At 33.8% G+C, this 18129-nt stretch overlaps 2 protein-coding genes and 1 long non-coding RNA gene across 4 annotated transcripts in view; 2 read left to right on the forward strand and 1 right to left on the reverse strand.

The window, feature by feature from the left end:
• LOC132159554 (uncharacterized) overlaps window positions 1-18129 on the forward strand; it is a 1375546-nt gene that overhangs the window by 226569 nt on the left and 1130848 nt on the right. The gene's annotated exons all lie outside the window — the stretch shown is intronic.
• The window catches only part of LOC132159593 (uncharacterized), a 200473-nt gene that overhangs the window by 53867 nt on the left and 128477 nt on the right, over window positions 1-18129 (reverse strand). The gene's annotated exons all lie outside the window — the stretch shown is intronic.
• Window positions 10895-13210, forward strand: LOC132159581 (uncharacterized). Of its 2 annotated transcripts, XM_059569143.1 has the most exons (6): window positions 10895-10986; window positions 11124-11228; window positions 11732-11833; window positions 12266-12370; window positions 12554-12670; window positions 13104-13210. In XM_059569143.1, the coding sequence occupies exons 1-6, from the start codon at window positions 10904-10906 to the stop codon at window positions 13201-13203; spliced, it is 612 nt and encodes a 203-aa protein (XP_059425126.1). In that variant the 5' UTR covers window positions 10895-10903; the 3' UTR covers window positions 13204-13210. The 2 variants fall into 2 exon arrangements, with proteins under 2 accessions (XP_059425126.1, XP_059425127.1); XM_059569144.1 differs by lacking the exon at window positions 12266-12370.

Raw genomic sequence — 18129 nt, forward strand, 5'->3', positions numbered from 1 at the left:
ATTATTATTTTTTTTAAATATTAAAGCAAAATTAACATCTGTTAAAATGTAACTGTTCCCTTTCGAAAGGGAATTGCACTGTGTATAGGCGCCCCTTTCCTACTTATGGGTCGCACTAACAGTTTTTTGGTTGTCGCCAAATTCAATTGCCGTGATTTTATAGCTTTTCCCTCATTCCCTGTTCTCAGGGAACCGAGGTTACAGTCGTAACCTAGACAATTTGTTAATATGGCATGTAATGTTTAGTTCATATATTTTAAAAGTAGACATTCAATATAAAATGTTAATATAATGCAAATAAGGAGTTCAAATAGAACAAACATTAAGTCTGGCTGAACAACAGTTAAGTCTACATGTTATCTTACTGTATCATAGGGAATAAAAAGGCAATTTAACTGATTAACTGAAACAGTATACCCATTCAACAAGTATAATAATTATAATGCATAACAAATGCCAATATTTAAAATTAGCATTAATATTTGTTTTTGTCAGTCCCCTTTTGATTTCAAGAGCAAATAAAAGTGATGATGTACAGAAACACATACCGATGAGGGCTTGCACCTTGTGAGGTTCCAACTGGTCTTTTGATTGAGTCCCGGATTTACCAGTAAGTGTGCATCTGGCTAAAATTTCTCTTCCAAAAAGTACAGTGGCCAAATCTTGAGTAAAAAGAGAAGCTCGTGACTTGTTCAGTCTGTCATAGACTCTTTTAGGGACTTTTACATCAGAATCACCAACGGAAATCTAAAAAAAAAAAAAAAAAAAAAAAAAAAAAAAATATATTCCTTTATAATTCAAATAAAAAGCTATACATTTTTTACTTGATTCAGATCACTTACTGAAGTGTTCATGCACAAAAAGACAGATAAAACGATACAAATACACTCACAGAAATATTTCACCCAAAATTTAAGATTTATGTAATTTTATTACCTAACAAATTCCCATTTATATTTTTTTCATAATTTTAACACAAATCTACCAAATAAACTTTATACGATTTATTTTCATTAGGATAATAAAACCTATTTATTTTAAATGCATAATCCTCAGGTTAAGTGTAATTATTCTTAATTAATAATAAAAAGTTTATTTATTTAAAATACATAAAGTTTATTGTAAAAAATTGCATAATAATTAAGAGAACTAAATCAGGATAATTAAAAAAGTTAAATAACATTTATTTGAATCATGTTTAATGTATGCTTATATACTAAACCAAATTACATTTATACACTTAGCTGACGCTTTTATCCAAAGCGACTTACAATTGCCACATATGTCAGAGGTCACACACCTCTGGAGCAACTAGGGGTTAAGTGTCTTGCTCAGGGACACATTGGTGTCTCACAGTGGATTCGAACCCAGGTCTCTCACACCAAAGACATGTGTCTTATCCACTGCGCTAGCACCACCCCATCTCCAAATTAAACAGTGCATCACATTTATGCAATTGTTTCCCCATCTTATAAAAAAAATAGAATTAGACAAACACAAAAACAACTCTATTAGGTTATTTGTGAACTTACAAACTGTGCAAAGTTACGTCCAGTGGACGTCTTTTTATGTCTTTGCAGACGTTGAAAAGACGTCCACTGAGGAGCCAGAATGAAAGTTTTTATGACGTCTTTTTTTGACGTCTTCTGTACTCTGATTTAGACGTTCACAGAACCTCCTTACAAGGTTAAAAACTAGTTCAAAAGTGGTCAGTGGAAATATTTCAACATCATTTAAGGTTCATTTAGGCATCATTTATACTGTTTCTGGACCAAATCAACACTCTCAGGATGCATTAGATTTAGACTCGTGTTATTTCAATGTAATTTCCAGACACTGTGTTTGTCCTAAAATCAAGAAAATAAAATAATCTTCATCTGCTGGACGGGGTTCTCTCGCCTTGGGCACCAAATAACCTAGAGCCGGCCCTGATTGGCACGGGTCTATTCTATAGAAAATAAATATTTTTTATTTTATTTTTACATACAGTCAACAACAATCAACAACAGGGGAAGTCGTGGCCTAATGGTTAGAGAGTCGGACTCACAATTGAAGGGTTGTGAGTTCAAGTCTCGGGCAATCAGGAATTGTGGAATTGTGGGTAGGGGGAGTGCATGTACAGTTCTCTCTCCACCTTCAATACCACGACTGAGGTGCCCTTGAGCAAGGCACTGAACCCCCAACTGCTCCCCGGGCGCCGCAGCATAAATGGCTGCCCACTGCTCTGTGTGTGTGTGTGTGTGTGTGTGTGTGTTTACTGCTCTCTGTGTGTGCACTTCGGATGGGTTAAATGCAGAGCACAAATTCTGAGTATGGGTCACCATACTTGGCTGAATGTCACGTCACTTTCACTTTTCACTTTCACAATTCCAGTTGTATATATACTATGTGTATATATATATATATATATATATGTATATATATAAAATAGTGGTCTATATTCGTATTCGTTGAACGGTTCGGTGGACCATTTTTCCTGCCGACCAACATTTTGTTATATTATATATAGGCGCGTCGCAAACGCGCGCATAATGTGATGCTGACGCGACCACAACATTGCCCAACAGTAATGTAAGCGGAATGAAACTAATCTACTCGATTGTGTGGCTGATGGACCACTGAAGTAATAACTTTGCTGCGAGATCTATTGAGAAACATTCACATTTCTCTGTTATTAACAGATCAAACAGCGCTGACGTGGAAACCAGGAAGAAACATTGTGCCATAAATGATCAACTATCCAGTGTCCACAGATCAGCAACAAATTTACTATAGTAACAATAACTGTAACCATGGAAGTTTGGCAGGAATAGTTGGCTATAATACTTTCAAGTAACATAACATAGGTTTTATTTTGACATTATGAATAAAATTGCTGCCCTCAAATGTTAAACCTTGGTTTATAACTAGGCCTACTACAATATTACATTTAATCAAGGAGCTGTTTTTGTCTTATATGCTCCTAAGAAGAGTCTTAGTTCAGATTAAATGTTAAGCTGAAGTAAACTAAACCTTTGTTTATAACTACTACAATATTACATATCATTTTTTTTCAAGGAGCTGTTTATGTTTTATGCTCGGCAATTATAGCTCCATCATTGCTCAAAGTAAAAAAAATCATACTTTATGATGTTATTTTTAATAAAAAATAAGATTATATTATATATTTCATGCCTTTGTTTGTCTGTTACAAAATAGTTTTTATAATTGTGAAAGTTTAACATGTTTCTTTTTCTTTGTAAATTCAATAATTATTGTTAGATAATTTTATTAATCTATTATTTGTTTAGAGCTTTAATTCCCTTGGGGCAATTATTTCAGACTGTTTTCATATTTTCATATATTCAGACACTTAACACTTGGTATGTATTAAAGAGTTACAGATTAGTAACTGGGACAGCAGAGTAATTCTAACAGCTGAGGGAGGCTGTTGTGAAGCAATAATATAACTAATATCGGTATTTTAAAAGTGTTCATTTAAATTGTTTAACACAACAAAAGTTGTTGCTTGAAAAACTCAGACATGCATCTATATTCGACAGATAATGCAAGAGAAGCCTGTTTGTGAGGGACGCCATGACCACAATGCTGATTTGCAACCAGAACCAGAGATACCTAACCTGGATCAAGGACCAAACTCAAATCCATCACAGGTATTGTCATAAAGTATTTATGGTGTGGCTTTGTGTGCCATCTATGAGTAGTAGCCATGTAATAAATGACATTTATAATGATATCAAACACAAAGTTATGTAGCATTGTAGCATTTACATGCTGGCTCTAACTATCTCTTCCAAGGACCCTGAGTCAATGCACGTTGCACGGGCAATATTTGCATTGGTGTTTTTCATCTCTCTGCAAGTTTTCTCAGAAAAAAGAGAAGAGGTAGAGAGGTGGAGCATGGCCTAAAGTAATATCTTTGTTTGGATTCGAGCATTTTATTTTAAAACTTTGAGATCATTGGGCCTGGCAGTGGGCCATTACGAAATAGCCTAGGCTAATTACCACCTGATACCAAATAAAGTCAACTTCATAAATAAGCCTGTATCCATTGCAAACATATTTTCTTATTAGTCTTAAAATGTCCATAACATAAAATCTTTGTTGAGCCATAACATATTCAACATACCATAGTTTGACTTGTACTCCGCTACGCTGATTTCTAAAGACTGCTGCACAGTGGCGGCGACTAGTGTCTTGATATAGATATACATTTTTTTCCATTTCGCTTTAACGGCGTAGACATACACGTGGAATCACATCATACACACGAATATGTGTTATGCATATACATAACACGCCACTCGGCTTTGAAAGTGGCGTGTATGTTTACGCAAAGTCATGATGTCATGTTGTACAGGACATATACTTAGCATATTAACGTGTCGAGAATCGTGCCATAATGTTAAGAGAGAGATTAAGGAATAGGTTAAGAACTACTTTTTTGGGGAACCAGGCCCTGTTTGTTTATGTAGTTATTAATTAATTTATTCTATTATTTTTGTATTTATTTTCTTCCTGTAGAAATCAGAGGAAGAAGAACCCCTTTACCCAGGAGCACCTATCTCCAGAGGACAAAGTCTACTTCTTTTGATGTCCTTCATTTTGAGACACAACCTCACAGGGACAGCTCTTGAAGACCTCCTCAAATTGTTTAATGAACATTTCCCAGGATCAGTACCAGCTACTTCTTACCTATTTCATAAAGCTTATGGGCAGTATGGACAATATGAATCACATTTTTACTGTTCTGGATGCACCAACTATATAGGTAAGGTTAATGGTCAGACACAATGTTCTGTATGTCACATGTTGTTTGATGCAGACACAAATTTGAAAAATGGTTCGTATTTTCTGGTTTTGAAATTATCTAGCCAAATTAAGGGCATTTTGGAAAATCCTAAGAATACATTAGAAAGAAAAATGTCAACTAATGGCATTATTAATGACATACATTCAGGAATAGAGTATGAAAAACTAATCAGGAGTAGTAAAATTAGTGAAGAAGATGTGAGTTTACTGTGGAACTGTGATGGTATCCCAGTTTTCAAGAGCTCCAATTGTCAGCTATGGCCAATGCAGTGTCAGATCATTGAACTTGACCCAAAAGAACGAAAAAATAATATCTGCATACCATGTATTTGGTTTGGAGAGAAGAAACCCAATATAACAACTCTGTTAACTCCATTTGTTGATGAGCTTCAAGAATTGGAGCAAAATGGATTTAAATGGTCAGACACACAGAGCCAGCAACATTCATCTAAAGTGCATGCACTGATCTGTATAGTTCAGATTCAGTTGCTCGTCCACAAATTAGAAACACGAAACAGTTTAATGGCATATATGGCTGTGACTTTTGCTACCATAAAGATGGGGGTTCATACTCTTATATAAGTCCTGAACCTCTTCTCATATGTGAATCTGAGCATTTTCAACATGCTATGGCTGGTACTCCTAAGCAGCCTGTAATGGGAGTGAAAGGGCCATCTCCTTTAATGAAACTAGCAAACTTTCAGATGGTCAATGGGTTTGTGCCTGAATACCAGCACAGTGTTTGCCTAGGAGTAACACGGCAGCTAATGACATTATGGCTGGATTCCACTAACCATGATAAACCATGGTACATGGGCACAAAAACCGAAGAAATTGATAAGCAGTTACTAGCAATCCGGCCTCCAGTAACTAGAGTTAACTAGAGTCCCACGTTCTGTAAAAGAACGCAAATATTGGAAGGCCTCAGAATGGAGATCTTTTCTTCTGTTCTATGCTTTACCAGTGCTTTGTGGTGTTCTTTCTAAGAAATACTGAAACCATCTTTTCCTTCTTGTTTTTGGCATTTATACTTTGCTTCAAGAAAAGATACAAATGGTTGATATTGATAATGCAGAAAAAGCACTGAAGAAATTTGTTATGGAATTTCAGAAATTGTATGGCACAAAATATGTCATTTAACGTGCACTTGATGACACACATTTCTGCAAGTGTGAGAAACTGGGGACCTCTGTGGGCTACATCCACATTTTCTTTTGAATCTTTCAATGGCACACTCTTGAAGTTCTTTAATGGAACCACACATGTCCAACAACAGATTGTCAAGAGATTCCTCAAGTGGAGAGACCTCACTATCAAAGCAGACAAGTACATGAGGAATGCCAAAGACACAGTCAAAAAACTGTTTGATGATATCCAAAACAGTAAGCAAAATACAGCTAAATCAACACAATTTTCAGAGATGGTTTGGTAATCCTCATCCAGTGACCATTCCAGTACGGCACATGCTTGCTATTCAGGATCTTTTTGATATCAGGGTACAGCAATGCTTGTATTATGAACGTTTCATTATCGATGGTGTCCTTTATCACACAGAAACTAACAAACGGCTACAAAAAAGAAACAACTCTGTAGTAGAGTTAACTGATGGCACATTATGCAAGATTCTGAGCATTGTGGCATTTAAATCTGAAGGTTGTAATGAACAAATGAGCTGTGTTTTGGTTAAGGAGCTTTGGAGGACTGCAAGAAACCTTTCTAGGGATTCTGACCTTAGAATTTCTTCCAAGTTCATTCATGAAGTAAAAGAGTCAAACACTATTTATGCAGTGCATACACAGTCTTTAAAAAGAAAATGTGTAATGATTGAGTTGAAAGACAAAACTTATATCGTAGCCCTGCCAAATAATATTGAAAGGGACTGAAATCATCGCAGTTGAATTGCAATTCACTTTAATTAGTGAAGTTTAAATGAAATGCTTTCTAAACTTTTTTCTTTTTTATTCCTTTTTGCTACTCATGAGCTTTGGTAAAATGTAAGAATTAAGCTTTAGAATGTTTTAGTTTTATAGTAGGCCTATGTGTATTTTTTATATTGATGTGTGGAAGTACGTATGTTCACATTCAGGTTTCAAGTGGATTGTTCAAACTGCCTATTGTCATTACTGCACTAGTACTGAAAGATAAAATGTTAAAGCAACTGCCGTCAGTGGAAATCATTTATTTAGAAAATTATTTGTACTTGTTTGTAGTGAACTTGTGTTGTGGAAAAAGACTTTTCACAAATAATGTGCATTAATTATTAATGTGCATACTAATTAATGCACAATATTTGATATATATGTTTTTAAAGTGCAATTAATTGTTATTAATTATTTTTCAAAACTACAAAAAATAAACAAAAAAATTTATTTAACACTCCCAAATAATAAGTGCATTACTTAGTTATTTAAATTGTATTGCTTATCATAATTATAGCAAATAATTAAATTTAAAAAAATGAACAGTTACACATAAAACACAATAAAAAGTGTGAAATAAATATGCATTCAGTTTTGCAAAAAGCATGGTAGTTTTAGCTATATTTCTTAAAAGCTTAACTGAGCACATTTGTAATTACAGTAGGCAATAATTCTAGCCTTTGGAGAAATATATTAAAATTAATTGCAATACATGTTTAATTCACTTCATGTTTGGACTAGCATTTTTTAAGCTTTGCCATACAAAACAATTTTTGGATGTGTTATTGAAATATATTAAAATGTAAAAAATATAATTCACAATATTTTTAAAAACCAGGGCTAAAGCACATGCTATTACATAAATATTAAAAATATATTGTAGGCCTATACAATAGTTATAAAAAAGGTATGTATAACCAACTAAAATATTAATCGTTTTGCTATACACACAAAATAAACATAAATCAACTTTAGTTACACAAGTATGTTTTCTGTAAATACACTTAAACTAAACTAAAAGTATACTTGTTTTTATCATATTTCTTAAAATTATAATTAAACATATATTTATAACAATTTATTTCTAATACAGTTTTAATGAATATAGTTTAAATATGCTTGTGTTTAGCATATTTTTTAAAAGTGAAATTAAGCATATATTTATTACCAATGCATTTGTAATACAATTATTTTAAATATAATTAAAATATGTTTGTATTTAGCATATTTCTTAAAAGTGTAATTAAATATATAATTATTTCCAATGTACTCGTAGTACATTTTATAGAAATATATTTAAAGTATGTTAGTTACTAGTGTATTTATTCAAAATACAATTAAGCATATATTTATTACCAATGTACTTCAATTAAACTTTTAAAAAATATATTTAAAGTATGCTTATCAGTAGCATATTACGTAAAAGTGTAATTAAGTATATATTTATTACAAATGTAATACTAATATAGTTTCTAGAAATATATTAAAAAGCTATTCAGTATATCTTAAGTTCACTTTAAATAAGCATGTTGGAAATACAAATGTAATATAATCATACTATTTGTATTTTAAATATATTATGAATACATTTAATACTACGTCTTTTCCACCTGGGGAAGGCGCCCATTTCCGTAAATCAAAACCAGATGTTCCCGCATATTAAAACAAAAACATTACTGTTTGGTCAGGATATAGCCTACTCTAATAATTATTATAACATCTCATAGGCAAATTGATAAAGTGGACAAAATAATATGAACTTGCTAAAGATCTAACACAATTTAATTCAAGACTAAAAGGTGCTGCATTTTTAGCTTCAAGGCAACATGAGAATGTTGAAACGGACAGTTAACGCTTAAACATGAACAAAGGCTACACGCAGAAAATATCGTAATGAAATGAATTGGCGTGAATCGCACCACGTGACAAAGGTCGTAAAGGGGAGAAACAGAAAGCATTGTGCACAGCGTTCTGGCTGCTGAAGACCGTCGTACTACTGCAAGTAAGTTTTAAGATGTCCTTGATTACAGTTAGACATATGTGAATGAACAGTTAATGATTTAAAAAATAATAATTTATTACGGGGTATTTTCTATTTTCTAAATCCCTCTTTTTATTTTCTTGATGATGCGAAATCTAAAGTATTCTAATGTCACAGTTAGGCGGGTAAGCACGTAGTGAATGTTGCTTTAATGTCTTTAATTTTTGTCAAAAGAGAATGTAATAAATCCTCAGTGATTAAATAGAATATTTCAGTTCACTTAGCTCAATATGATACATTTATATATTCAGCCATTGTGGGAGCAGTTGAAATTAATATAATAAATTGTGACGTAATGATCCAGAGCTGTATAAAACTGGTTAATTTGTTGTGTAAAAGTTAGTGCAAAATATATAAAACTGCACAGAAAGTTCAGTTTCCCCCTCTGCAATGTGTCCAATGCTAAAATAATTTAAGAATTATGTAGTTATGTTTCTGCGTTTACAGCTGTCTATTATGAAGAATTGTCTGAAATACATCTTAACCTGACACTGTCTGGTTGGTCGCCGTGATTTTGGCAAGTAAGACATGTTCCTAGATCAACATAACTTCCCACAAATATAGACTTAACCCAATCTCTACCCCTAAACATAACCTTACCCATATAGCTGATTGACAAGAGTGTAGAAGCACCTAACCCTGATTTTAAGCCTAAAACAGATATTTGTGTTCTGAGTATTCAGAGTGTTCCTGTAGCTCAAGTGGTAGAGCATTGCGTTAATAAGCGGCAAGTTTGGGGATTCGAATCCCAGGTAACACATGTTAGGAAAAAATGGTTAGCCTGAATGCAATGTAAGTCGCTTTGGATAAAAGCGTCTGCTAAATGGATAAATTTTTAATTTTAATTTAATTTCCTGAAAAGTTATCCCTCAATTCTGATTGGTTGATAGGAATGTTGATCCAGGAACATGTTGTACTTGGTGAAATCATGTTCACCCTGTTTGGTTACACTAAATTAAATGAAATATAAACGTTAAGATTAGTTTCAGAGCCCGTGTTCTTTTTATACAGCTTGTTTGTTGCCAACTCAACATTTGTCATTGTTTTCACCTCATGTGCAGGTTGTGCTGAGCAGCTGAATGTCTTCAACACAAAGATAACTGTGCTGTTTTTCAACGGCAGTTTATCTGCAGTATGTCAGAGGAGCGAGGAAAGGACTCTCTGTCTGAGATGAGCATCTCAGAGGAACAGAGGTAAGACTGAGTCTGTTTTTAATTAATCATTTTAAACACTGCTTAAGTTTCAGTATTGTAGCTCTTTTACTGTAAAGTGTTTATCATAAAAGTTCAGCGAGAACTTATAAAGTGTTCCTTTATAACAGTCTATAAAATTCAAACACTTCTCTAAAGTCTAGAGTCCAGTAAAGATGTTGTTTGCACCTCAGTTAACTTTAATTTCTCTGAAACAAAAAAGGCATTAGTCATGTCACAGCAATGCGGATAGTGAGAGCAATCGGTTAGCTGAGGTATTTTAACATTAGTGATCTGCCAGGTCTCACAAGTTTGTTCTTGTTTCTGTTGCTCTAACTCAGAAGAATAGATCAATTTTTTGTTCAAACTGATAAAACCTGTCTTTATTAAAATGCGTATTGCATTTGATCAAAGTGTCTGCCAAATGATAATGACATTTCCAGGACAGTTTGTTCATAGTAATGTAAAAAAAAAAAAAAAAAAAAAAAAAATTCAAGAAGAGATGACTCCTTATCGAGTCAAACTCAAAGCGACAAGAATATTATGTTACTGATATCATGTAAAAAAAAAAAACCTTAATATAAGTACCTCCTGCCATAAAATGTTTTTTTTTTTCTCTCATTCTCTTTCCTTTTTGTGTCATTAGGGAAAGATCAGACTCTGAGGTTTCCAGCTCTGAGTGTGTAAATAGGGATCAGTCGAAAGATGATGTACCAGTTTTCAATGGGGAAACACCTAAAAAAAGGTATTTCACGTGTTTCTTATTGTCACACACCCATAGACTGCGTTAGGAGGTATTAAATTTGGACTTTATCATAAAACTTTAGTTTTGTTTTTTGCATTGTGATAGCTGTTGGTTGGAGAAGAATTATTATGCATATATATAGTTCGTTAAATTATACTTACTGTAATTAATTACCATCTAAATGAAAACTTTTCAAATGAGACTGAGAAAACTCCTTTATGTTATCATTAGTGAAATACATGTGTCCTTCAGTGATGAAACACCATCACATGCTAAAAGGTATTTTATGTGCTTTACATACACTATTTACATTTCTTCACTGTGTCTGTGATTGAACTTGACTGATTAAACAGAAAACCAAAAATAAACACATTCATCTGTCCGTAGTCATGAGAATAGCTCTTTGTTCTTGTCAGTGAAAGATCAGTTTCACCTGTGTCCAGTTCTGTGTCTATGAAGAGTGACCGTTCAAAAGGTGATGGAGCAAACTTCATTGAGAAAACCCCATCATCTTCCAAAAGGTATTTTATGTTTTTCTTAATGTTGATCATGCATTAACTGCATGATGTATTTTAAAAAATCATAATAATTGTTTGTAGTCAACAAAGTCACAGTTGGTTTGTCAAATCTTTTTCCAAATGTTTGGTTCACTACACTTTAACTTGCCACCAAGAAAATGTTTTGTTCTTAATTGCAAAATATCTGTAATAAGACTGTAATAGTTTTCTTTAATTTTTGCTCTTGTGTTGTTAGTAAAAGATTAGGCTCATGTGTGTCATTTAGTGAGGAACACCATCACGAACCAGGAGGAACTGTACATGCTTTGTTACATTCAGTGTTTCATGTCTTTTTTTTTTAATGTGTATTAATATACTGTCTTTTATGTACTGTATGGTGAAGCCAGAAACAATTTTCTAATGAAGACAGCCATGCTGCATTTAATTACCATTTGCATCTCCTCTTCAAATGAGACTGAAGTAACCCCTGTACTTCTTGAAACATTTTTTTTTCTTTGTGTCTTAAGTGTAAGATCAGGTTCACATGTGTCCAGCTCTGTGTCTGTGAAGAGTGACCGTTCAAAAGGTTTTGTACCGAACTTCAGTGAGAAAACACAATGTAACAAGAGGTATTTCATCTCTTCCTCCAACCATCTTACAGTGATCCATTGTTTATTTATTACTAAATTAAGCCAAATCTGTCATCATGCATAACACACTGTAGAGAATTAAATTGACATGCATGATTTAATTCTGTAAGATTTGCTGAAATATTTGTCATTGTACTGCAATATCATCAAAACAACTAACAAAAGGTATTTCATCTTTTGCATTATAGTGATTTTATTTTTTTCTCATTGTGGTGTATGTAATAGAACTTAAATACAAAAATGAATCACAGAACATAATGTATTGCAAACTGTTTCATCTTTAATAAAAATATTTGTTTAGTTACACAGCTAGCCACTAGGGCTCATACATTCACCATAGAAACACAGAACATTTAGTTTGCAACACAAGACCTCTTTACCTGTTATTTTACTTTATTTTTTACTCATTAGTGAAAGATCTGAATCGCACGTGTCCAGCTCTGTGTCTATGAAGAGTGACCATTCAAAGGGAGATAGACCAAATTTCAATGAGAAAACACCATCACCTTCCAAAAGGTGTTTCATGTTTTCTGTTTTTTTTATCATAAAACTGTATTTCCCATCAACCATTTTTCTGTGCTAATAAAGTACTGTAGGTAGCAGTGAGCAGCTGGTTTAGCAATGGTTTGATCATATGATATTGACAGCTGTGAACCTGTTATTTTTTATGTGATTTTCTTCTTTTTGTGTGTGGTTTAGTAACAAAGGACAGAAGTCCACAGTAAATATTGGTGCAGAAATTACACGGTGGGACGCTCTGAAAGCACAGAAGGGATTGAAGAGTGATGTGGAACTGGCAACTTTTCTTCTCAACAGGTAAAAACACAATATACCACAGCTTATTTTTTTCAAATTTATTACAATAAATTACTAAATAAATGGATCTACTTTGCCAAAATTTTTAATTACTTTTTTTCCTTAAATTAATGAACCAAAAAATAATACTAAAATAAATTAACAGTTTTGAAACGTAATGTACTTTTGTAAGCAAATTGATTATGTTCAGTGATCCACATGACAATGAAAATATGAAAAACAATTAAAAATATTTTAAGTTAAATTCACCACCTTAAAATAAGATTATACATTTGAATCATCAGGTTCATGAGGAATATGCATTATATATGCAACTGTATTAAAGTCTGTTATTACAACCAAGAGGATAGTGCCTCCACATAACTCTGCTCTTTCTAGTAACTGAGCCAATAGTATGGATTAAAAAAAAAGTTTTATTTTATTTTGCTACCAGGGTTCAGTTTGAGAAATCAGACTCAAACTACAAGAATTACTGCAACCGCAAGAATTTCAGAGAAAATCTCATCTGGACCTTCAAGGCAAGTAAATATTAATGAATGCTATAACTAATCAATTAATTTACATTTTCACATCAATAGGTTATTGAACAAATTTGATTTAATTTTTATTTTCTAAATACATTTACATAAAACATTAAACTTGGTCCCACTCTATATTAAGTGGCCTTAACTACTATGAACTTACATAAAAAAAATAAATACAATGTACTTATTGTGTTCATATTGAATTGCAAAACATTTTTGCTGCTATTGAGGTGGGAAACAGGTAAGGTTAGGGACAGGTCTGGGTAGGTTTAAGGGTGTGTTAAGGTGAAAGGAATGGGTCAACCATGTAATTATAAATGTAATTAGAGAAATTCATTACAGATGTAATTACATGCAGATATTTCTCAAATAATGCAAGTACCAGTGATGGGCGGGTTGATCCAAAATAAGCAGGTGCCTGCGGTCACCCACGGTTACGAGTCATCCAAAAATTATTTTAATGATATTCGGGTCACGGTCGGTCAGGTTGTTTGAAATAAAGATGCCATTAAACCTTTGTAATTTATATAATAGGTACTAGACACAATTTTGAAATACATAGACCTACACTTTATTGTCTGAATAACTGGCGTGATTATAGAGTGACCACCTGTCCCGCTTTACATTGCACTGTACAGCAGTTTTACCCTTTGTCCCGCCTCACGCAAATTGAGCATCTGTCCCACTTTTTCATTCGACCCTGCTTAATAAATACACAGATACGTCCATAGGCGTACTGTAAACTTATGTCTAATAGTTCAGAGGAGAGCAATAAAAGCGTTAGTTGATAGGCTGAGTGGTACGTCAATCAAACTGTTGACTGGTGCGTGAACGCCTCCTCAACATTGTCAACAATCTCAAATTGGAGAGCGCGTGTGCTGTTCGGTCAGGTTAAGCAGCCGTGGCCACGAAAAAGAAAAGCACTTTTAATAGCGAATGGACGGCAACATACTCTTGGTTAAGACCTGTAGATGGCGAAACAGAGAGAGCTTTTTGCATTTTATGCAAAAGCACTTTTTCTGTGGGACATGGTGGAGAATACGACGTGAAGCGACATGGTGCAAGTGAGTACCACAGAAAAAAAGCACATCATCAAGAAACATGCAAATCAGTGCAATCGTTGTTCAAATATACCAAATGACCCACAGGCTGACAAAGTTTGGGCAGCAGAAGTGACGAGTGTTTATCATGCCGTACATCACATACATTTAAATCGCTCTACTGACTGCAGTAACAAGTTAGCCCCAGTCATTTTTCCAGATTCTGAAATAGCGGAGAAAAAAGATGTAGAAACTTTGGACCAGGTAGTGTCTTAATCTTTTAGTCGGTGGGTTTAAAAAGAAATAGGCAATATATTACAGAAAGCTTGAAATGTCTACTTTTAAACGAAAATATTCAAACCAAAATAAATAGGCTACTCTCTGATTATGTAATCCATATGAAATGTGCATTTCTCTCTGGCGTTCACAGCGACTCCTCATGGTCAACTTCATCTTAGCAGCGACACAGAAAACACCAGTTTATTACTAAACAATTAAATGTCTCCTTGCTAATTTAGACACATTCATAATCATTACTTTAACCGGTTCTTTGTAGCAAGCCTTATGTGTGCGGTCATAACGCTTATTATCCTGTAGGTTATAGCCTATTTAAGTAATTAAATTAATATAAAGGGGCGACGCATTTACTACTTTAAAAAAAATGCGGGTCAGGAAGCCAGTCGGGTACAATATTTTCTTTTTTTTTTTTTTTGCGGTCCGAGTTGGTTAGTTTATACATTGACCCGCGCATCACTGTAAGTACATTGTAGTTAAGGCCACTTAATATAAAGTGGGAACCTTTACTTAAAGGGATAGTTCACCCAAAAATCTAAATTATGTCATTAATAACTAACCCTCATGTCGTTCCAAACCCGTGAGACCTCCGTTTATCTTCGGAACACAGTTTAAAATATTTTAGATTTAGTGTGAGAGCTCTCAGTCCCTCCATTTAAGCTGTGTGTACGGTATACTGTCCATGTCCAGAAAGGTAAGAAAAATATCATCAAAGTAGTCCATGTGACATCAGAGGGTCAGTTAGAATTTTTTGAAGCATCGAAAATACATTTTGGTCCAAAAATAGCAAAAACTATGACTCTATTCAGCATTGTCTTCTCTTCCGTGTCTGTAATCTGTTGAGAAAAACACAATGCAGATTGGAGAAACTCAAGTGTGTATTTTTATTTTCTGAATGTTAATACACATTTGTTAATGTTTCTTTAACCAGAATAATTGAAAATGAAAACAGTGGCTTAAATTTCAGTTTCACTCTTTGGACAGTTTTTTTTTTCACACGTCACTTATTTTAAATATCGTAATAAATTACTTAACTGAATAAATTATTTAAATGTGGTTTAGTTCATGTTGTTCTAAGTAGTTTGTCGTAATGCATGTAAAATCCACTACTAATCTTTGTTCAAACAAACAATAAACACCTTATTTTGTTTAACAGACTCTCAGACTGCAGTTTCACTGAAGAAGGTTATAAAGCTCTGGCTTCAGCTCTGAGATCAAACCCTTCACACCTGATAGAGCTGGATCTCACAGGAAATGATCCTGGACAATCAGGAGTGAAGCAGCTTCTTGATGTACCACAAACACAATTTCAAGTGTCTTAAAATTATTAAGTTCAGTAATTTGGAAAGGACACTCTAAATCAATTTCTCTTAATGGTTATAAGGGGTCCTGGACCCCATCAGCACCCGCCCCCCTCAATTCAAACATTGGTTAAAGCGCCACTTAGCCGTTAAAAGCAGGAAATACCCCTAATGTTGTCGCTGTGGGAAGGCAGTGGTGAAAGTATTATTCTGGTTGAGTACCATCTTTACGTACATTAGCTGGACTCTTTAAAGAGGAACAGGGCTACAAAAGGCATACAATTTTAAGATTATGTGATATAAATTGATAATCTATTTTGTTTAGGTATTTGAAAACTGCTGCCGCAGAGCAAGCGTGTGAGTATCTCACTGAAGTTCTGGGTACAAGTCCATTATTACTGAAAGAACTGGATCTGAGTGAAGATAAATTAGGAGATCTGGATGGAGAGAAACTGTCTGCTCTTTTGATGGACTCTCATAGCAAACTGGAGAAAATTAAGTGAGTCAACATGATTTTATACATAATAGCTCATATTTATTTATTATTAAATAATGTCTGTCATGTGTTATCTGAAATAAAGAGCTGTTTGTCTGATGTTTGTTGAAAATGTGCAGAATAATAACTAATGCTGTTTTTGTGTTCAGGCTGAATGACTGTGATCTGACAGAGAAAAGCTGTTCAGTTCTAGCTACTGTTCTCTCCTCCAAAACCATCCTGAACGAGATGAACCTGAACAACAGACGTCTGCTGGACTCAGGAGTCAAAGAGATCTGTGAGGGTCTGAAGAATCCTGTGTGTGAGCTGGAGATACTCAAGTGAGTACATTTCACCAGCAGCTACACTCAACACAAAAATCACATATCACATACTATATATATATATATATTTTTTTTTTTGAAGACTCTGTAAGTGTGATCTAACAGATGAAAGCTGTTCAGCTCTTGCTTCGGTTCTCCGTTCAGACTCCAGCAGTTTGAAGGATCTTGATCTGAGCAATAATAATCTACAAGATTATTTTTAGATTGTCATTGTACGTTAAAAGGTGAGAACTGAACTGAATCCTGCTTCATCTTGTATTCTGCATGTTTCTGAGTTCTGAAGCAGAAGAAGCCTGTCAGTATGTGATAAGAGTTGTGAGTAAAAACCCATTACTTGTGAGAGAACTGAATCTGAGTGAACATAAATTGGACAACACACATAAAGTGAAGCAGCTCGCTGCTCTACTTGAGGATAAACATTGTAAACTGAACATCATTCAGTGAGTATATATGTGATTTTCATTTTTGTGCCGTTATGTGTCAAATATGTGTAAAATATCTTTCAAATGTAATATTTGTATTGTGTTGCATTTTCATAAACTGTTGAAGATTAACTCTTGTAATATATACAAACATTTAACAGACACTTTTATCCAGAGCAGCTTAAAAACTAGCCTCATACATGAAACTTCTATAAATATAAGAGTAAATTCAGACCAATAATACTGGCGTTCAGAATAATTCATTTACAATAAAAAGGAAAGTGGTTTATGCAGCTGATTTCATTTTTGTTAATGAATGAAATTTCTGAAATTTTACTTACTCTTTAACTAATACATTTTGTTATTATATGAAATTTTGAACACAATTTCAGGTGGAGTGAACTCTAAAGTTTCAGTTTACTTGCTGTATATAAGCAGTCACTCACCTTGCTCCAGCATCAGCTGTTCTGGCATCTGTCCACTTCCTAAACACCACCAATGTAATTCAAGTATATTGCAATCCACACTTTTCTTCTAAGCACTAGTAGTCCTGAGCGTATATCAGAGCTTGAGTTGAAGCCACTTTCTTGAGTCACAATACTTAGTGTTTGATACTAAAATAATGTTATCAAAATGCAACATCATTGGTTCACCAGAAGAAAAAAAAATGTTTGGAAGTTTTAAACACCATTTACATGTAGCAGTGAAATACACTTTCATGAATCCAGTTTACTTCAGAATGGGTTTATGACTAATTTATGATTTACAAACAAAATGAAGTTTCTCTATCCAGTAGAACATGCCTGCTTGATTAATTGCATCATTACATGGACAAAGCCAAAGGAGTTTAAAATTGTAGAAATTTACTTTTTAAGAGTAACTCAGTGGGAGCAATATTGAGTATTGAGTATTGAGAACTGTTTTGTTAGCTCTTCATGTACTCTAGGGGTAAAGGATAATGTTTTTTTCTTTGGTATGATATTGTAAATTAGATTTTTTGATGCTGTATCTGCAACAATATCTAAAGAGCACTTGTAGCTTTTCTGAGATACATGTGTG

This window comes from Carassius carassius, chromosome 16 (genome assembly GCF_963082965.1).
Source record: "Carassius carassius chromosome 16, fCarCar2.1, whole genome shotgun sequence".
Lineage (NCBI taxonomy): Eukaryota > Metazoa > Chordata > Actinopteri > Cypriniformes > Cyprinidae > Carassius > Carassius carassius.